This window comes from Triticum dicoccoides, chromosome 5B, assembly GCF_002162155.2.
Source record: "Triticum dicoccoides isolate Atlit2015 ecotype Zavitan chromosome 5B, WEW_v2.0, whole genome shotgun sequence".
In the NCBI taxonomy this organism is placed as follows: domain Eukaryota; kingdom Viridiplantae; phylum Streptophyta; class Magnoliopsida; order Poales; family Poaceae; genus Triticum; species Triticum dicoccoides.
In genome coordinates, this window is record NC_041389.1 from 545,521,912 (window position 1) to 545,528,318 (window position 6,407).

At 42.5% G+C, this 6,407-nt stretch overlaps 1 protein-coding gene across 1 annotated transcript; it reads left to right on the top strand.

Annotated features, from left to right (window-relative positions):
• Positions 1 to 4,350: 4,350 nt before the first annotated feature.
• Positions 4,351 to 5,597, top strand: LOC119306084 (BURP domain-containing protein 11-like). The gene is made up of 2 exons (XM_037582417.1): positions 4,351 to 4,522; positions 4,815 to 5,597. The coding sequence occupies exons 1-2, from the start codon at positions 4,422 to 4,424 to the stop codon at positions 5,581 to 5,583; spliced, it is 870 nt and encodes a 289-aa protein (XP_037438314.1). The 5' UTR covers positions 4,351 to 4,421; the 3' UTR covers positions 5,584 to 5,597.
• The last annotated feature ends 810 nt before the right edge of the window (positions 5,598 to 6,407 follow it).

A 6,407-nucleotide genomic window follows, 5' to 3' on the forward strand; every position in this document is an offset into this window, starting at 1 on the left:
TTCACACCATTAGAGTTGCTTTAGCTCAATTCTTAGAGTAAAGCTCCCCCTAGATGTGATATCCCCCCTAGGAGGGATGAACTAACCTTGGGTTTTGTCGATGATGACTTCATGTAGGTGTTGAAGATGTGGATGCTCAATGTTGATGTAGATCATTTGGAGCAATCCTTTGGAGTGAGTTGCACTTTCAATACCTACATGGGTTAGTACCACAAGGAACAAACAAGGATATCCATAGACATAGAGTGATGCACACACAAGATGATGTCTATGAAAGCATTAGGTTATTTTGTCCCTTGTCTTACCAACAAGAGGGTTTGTGACCCCATTAACTAGTGCAAGATGTGGAAGTTGATTGCACTTGTCCTCGCCAAAATGATATGAGTGAAGTATGTTGGCGGAGTCGCCCTCAAGAACTCTCTAGTTCTTCTTCTTCGGGATCCACATCATCTTGATGGGAATCCTTGGAGTTGTAGTCGTACTTGATGAAGTAGAACTTGACGTAGTCTTGGGAACCCACTTGATCAAGGCCTTAGGAGCTTCTTCAAATGCATCAATCTCCTCTTGAAGCTTGTCCTTGCCTTTTTGCTTGTGGTCTTGTGGTGGAAGATCATCTTGAGCTTGTGTCCCTTTGAAGGAAGTAGGATCATACTTCTCTTGTTGAGGAACAAACTTCGTCTTGGGGTATTGATATTCTTCCCACTCAACTCCATTAGCATTGAACTTTCGTTCAAAACCAACACCTTGGTTCTTCCGGTGCCTTCCTTGCTTGCGTACAATTTCCTCGAATTGCTTACTCCCGGCAAGACTCTTGTAAACACCTTTCTCTATAATTCCCTTCAATAAGATATTTTCTTGCTCAAGTGTAACTTGGCTAAGAGAATCATTAGTGGAATCAAGATAACTACTAGAAGCAACAGTGTTGGATTTAACATGATTATTGTTACTACTAGAGGAAGAATCCTTCTTGCTCTTGTTACCCAAACTTGACTTGAGGCATGTAAGTAGATAAGAGTAAACGCTTGGCAATGTAAGAGGAACTTTTCTTGCGAAGATCATCATTGATTGCCTTTAAGAACTCATGCTCTTCTTCAAGGTTGAGCTTTTCAAAGCGTAACTTCTCATGAGTCCTTAAAAGTTCTCGATGATCCCCTAAGATAGTTTCATGAGCTAACTTAAGAGTGTTTAGTTCTTTAGTTAGGAGCTCAATCTTCTCCTTATCATTGTCATTCGTTTCATCTTGATTAGCATGATTAATTGACGTTTCATCATAGTATTCATCACTAGAGTTGTCAATAAGTAAATCATCATCACCTAACAAGTCATCTTCATCACTATTGAAATCAACATACCCGGGGTGTGTTACCTTTGGGCCTTTAGCCATGAAGTATCTTCCAAGTCCTTCATTTGGTGAGTCAAATATGTCGTAGTAGTTGGTTAACACAAGTGCTAGACCGGCAACACCTTCATCTTGAGTATGTTCAGAATCGGAGTGATAGCTTCTCTCGGAGTGATTGTTGGAGTCGGAGCCGGATATCCATTCACCAACATGAGCTTGATGTCTTCGTTTTGTGTAGCTCCTTGATGACTTGTCCTTCCTTTCCGAATCCTTGCTTCTCCGGGATGTTCTTTGTTCATAATAATCATCTCTACTCCTTCTCTCTCTTGGAGGTGATTCTTCTCTTCTTTTGTAGGGAGCCGTACACTCATTGGAATAGTGTCCGGGTCTTCCACAATTGTAGCAATTACGCTCTCGACTAGAAAATCTTTTGTCATTGTAGGACCTTGACTTGGAGCTTCTCTCTTTGCTTCTACTCTTGTAGAACTTGTTGAACTTCTTCACCATTAGGCCCAATTCTTCATTGAAGGTTTGTTTCTCACTTGATGATGTGGGAGCTTCACATGAGGCTTTGTAAGCACCACTTGACTTGTTGTGGAGCTCCTCCTTATCCTTGAGTGACATCTCATGAGAAACAATTCTTCCAATGACTTCCGTTGGCTTGAGATTCTTGTAATTGGGCATCATTTGGATCAATGTGCACATTGTATCATATTTCCCGTCCAAAGCTCTTAGGATCTTCTTGATGATGAATTTGTCGGTCATCTCTTCACTTCCCAAGCCGGCAATCTCATTTGTAATGAGAGCGAGCCTAGAGTACATTCAGTGACGCCTTCACCATCCTTCATTTTGAACTTGTCAAGTTGACTTTGAAGCACATCCAACTTGGATTCCTTGATGGAGTCGGTACCTTCGTGCATATCAATCAAAGTATCCCAAATTTCCTTTGCATTCTCAAGACGACTGATTTTGTTGAATTCTTCGGGGCACAATCCGTTGAAGAGGATATCACAAGCTTGAGCGTTGTATTGCAACATCTTCAATTCATCCGCGCTAGCTTCATGGTTCGGTTCTCTCCCATCAAAGAATTCACCTTGCAAGCCAATACACACAATATCCGAAACGACGAGGTTATGTCCAAGAATATGCATTTTCATTTTATGCTTCCAACTAGCAAAATTAGTACCATCAAAGTAAGGACCTCTACGGTGATAGTTTTCCTCGCTAGACGCCATACTCTCCTAGGTTGTGAAACCAAGGCTATGACCACCAAAAGCTATGGAAATCAAAGCAAATGGAGACCAAAGCTCTGATACCACTTGTAGGATTGGAAGTATGTCTAGAGGGGGGTTGATAGACTACTTGACCAAATGAAAACTTATCCTTTTTCCAATTTTAGTTTTTGGCAGATTTTAGCTAACTTAGTACAAGTCAAGCAATCTTAACACAATTCAAGCAAGCATGCAAAGAGTATATGAGCAGCGGAAAGTAAAGCATGCAACTTGCAAGAATGTAAAGGGAAGGGTACTGAGAATTCAAACGCAATTGGAGACACGGATGTTTTTGTCGTGGTTCTGATAGGTGGTGCTATCGTACATCCACGTTGATGGAGACTTCAACCCACAAAGGGTAACGGCTGCGCGAGTCCACGGAGGGCTCCACCCAAGAAGGGTCCACGAAGAAAGCAACCTTGTCTATCCCACCATGGCCGTCGCCCACGAAGGACTTGCCTCACTGGCGGTATATCTTCATGAAGTAGGCGATCTCCTTGCCCTTACAAACTCCTTGGTTCAACTCCACAATCTTGTCAGAGGCTCCCAAGTGACACCTAGCCAATCTAGGAGACACCACTCTTCAAGAAGTAACACATGGTGTGTAGATGATGAACTCCTTGCTCTTGTGCTTCAAATAATAGTCTCCCCAACACTCAACTCTCTCTCACAAGATTTGGATTTGGTGGAAAGAGGATTTGAGTGGAAAGCAACTTGGGGAAGGCTAAAGATCAAGATTCATATGGTAGGAATGGAATATCTTGGTCTCAACACAAGTGTAGGTGGTTCTCTCTCAGAAAATGTAAGTTGGAAGTGTAGGTTCGTTCTGATGGCTCTCTCCATGAATGAAGAGGAGGTGGAGGGGTATATATAGCCTCCACACAAAATCTAACTGTTACACACAACTTGCCAATCTCGGTGGGACCGAATTGAGAAACTCGGTCGGACCGATTCAACAAATCTAGTGACCGTTAGGATTTTTGGTGGGACCGACATGCAACTCTGTAGGACCGATATTGTTAGGGTTAGGGCATAACGTAATCTCGTTGAGACCGATTACACAAACTCGGTGGGACCGATTTTGGTAATAAGCTAACCAGAGAGTTGGTCAGGTAAACTCGGTGGGACCGGTTTGCTCATTTCAGTGAGACCGAAATGTTACGAAAGAGAAACAGAGAGTTTACATTGCAATCTCGGCGGGACCGATCGCTCATATCTGTGGTACCGAAACATTACGAAGGGAAAAAGAGAGATTACAATCCCATCTCGGTGAGACCGAGATCCCTATCGGTGAGACCGATTTGCCTAGGGTTTGTGGCAGTGGCTATGACATCTGAACTCGGTGGCGCCGGATAGAAAGAATCGGTGGGGCCGAGTTTGACTTTTGGTTTAGGTCATATGTGGATGTGAGAAAGTAGTTGAGGGCTTTGGAGCATATCACTAAGCACTTTGAGCAAGAACCTCATTAAGCAACACCTCATCCATCCTTGATAGTATTGGTTTTTCCTATAGACTCAATGTGATCTTGGATCACTAAAATATAAAATGTAGAGTCTTGAGCTTTGAGCTTGAGCCAATCCTTTTGTCCTTAGCATTTTGAGGGGTCCACTTTTCTCATCCATGCCATACCATTCATTGAGCTTTCCTGAAATATTTATCTTGAAATAGCATTAGCTCAATGAGCTATATGTTGTTAGGAATTACCAAAACCACCTAGGGATAGTTGCACTTTCACATATGGGTTGGATGAAGGCAAAGGTGAACACAATAAATTCTTCAACCAAGACGCAGAGGATCCACATAAAGCTACAATGTCATATGGTTCTGAACATGAAGAGGATCCACATAAAGCTACAATGTCATATGGATCTGAAAATGAAGAGGATCCACATAAAGCTACAATGTCATATGGATCTGAACATGAAGAGGATCCACATAAAGCTACAATGTCTTATGTATTAGAACATGAAGAGGATCCACATAAAACTACAATGTCATACGATTCAGAACATGAAGAAGATCCACATAAAGCCACCATGTCATATGAGTCAGGATATGAAAAGGATCTAAAGACATTTTAATAGGACATGCGACACATTTAAAAGGTAAAGTTTACTGTTTTTATATTCCTATATATATGTCAATCAATTGTATGAATATATAAAAGTTATAATAAATGTTTTTTCTTCTAATTTTCATGTTGTAGTAAAAGGAGAGGGGAGTCACCATGCTCACTCTCACAAGCACGGGAACAAAAAGCAGGCAGACGTTTTCTTCTTCCATGACATATTGCGGCCTGGTTCTGTGATAATTCCAACCATCCCACTAACAACCTCCTTGCCAGCCCTTCTTCCCCACAACGTTGCCAAATCCATCCCGTTCTCCACGGAGCGCCTCTCCGACATCATCGCGATATTTGCACCGGAGTCGCTCGCGATGGCTAGAGAGATACGATGGACGCTGGACACATGCGACCACCCGTGGACGCTTCCCGGCCAAAAAGCAGGTTGCGCCACCTCCCTTGAGTCCCTCACCAAGCTAGCATCATCCCTTCACGGGACGCACAACGTCCGTGCGTTCTCGGCCGCCAATCTACCGATTGATGCCGCAGGCACGCCGGCGCTGCGCGGGATGTACAACGTGACGGCCGTGCGGAAGCTCTCTGACTCACAGGAGATCGTCACCTGCCATGATCTGACGTACCCATACACGGTGTACTATTGCCACACTGCCAACCCTACTGCCGCGTACACGGTCACCCTTGAGAGCGTGGATGGTGCAACCGCGCCCGAAGTGATGGAGGCTCTAGCCGTGTGCCACCTTGACACGTCACGGTGGAGCCCGAAGAACCCGTTCTTTGAGCTGCACAACCTCAAGCCGGGGGATGTGGCCGTGTGCCACTTCCTCACTAAGCTCAGCATCATCTGGGTGCGTGGTGGCGAGCCGGGAGACACACATGGAACAACCCGTTAGAAGAGGACGCTTGTGCACCTGTGTGGTCTGTATGTGTGAGCCGTGACACGTACATAATCCTCGTAAAGTGCATGATGGTGTTATGAAATAAATGGTGTGCCGAAGTCGTCGTATGAACTTCATAATATGTGAGTGAAATGTATGTGGTGTGTCGCAGTTGTTGTAAGAACATCATCCATCTATTGTGTGTTATATTATGTCTACTAGCAAAATTAGTAATCTATGAAGTGTCTTTCCGTACAGTATATATAAAGATGACCATTCAGATGGTTTAAAAAAAAAAACCTCCCTCCATTTCAGAACTATATGATGTTTTGGATATTTTAATATGGACTATATACGGATTGAAATGAGTGAACAAAGAAGCCAAAAACATATATGTGTACATCCTATTCAGAAAAAGTTAGAATATCTTATATTTGTGAACCGAGGGAGTATATTCTAAACAATTTTGCTACTATATAAAGATAGCAATAAAAATGATCTAATATATCACCTTGTTCAGAACAATTTGTCGATTTGCAAATATTGAAGAGTCTTCGCTGTATCCAACTTCCATCATTAACGTGAGCTATATAAATTATGAGAGAATATTTAAATGATGTTATTTTCAGCTATAATCCAGTCTGAATATTGACTACGCAATCTTAGTCGGCTGCATGCTTACTAGGACGAGAGTATATTTAGATGAAAAATTCCAAGAATTTTTTCCCATCCTTCTTGCCAGGTCTATTTGTAATATGTATTTATATTTGCCATCACGTTTATTAACTACACGACAAAACTTAAACTTTTGTCCTTTTACTACATTTTTTCATGGCAAT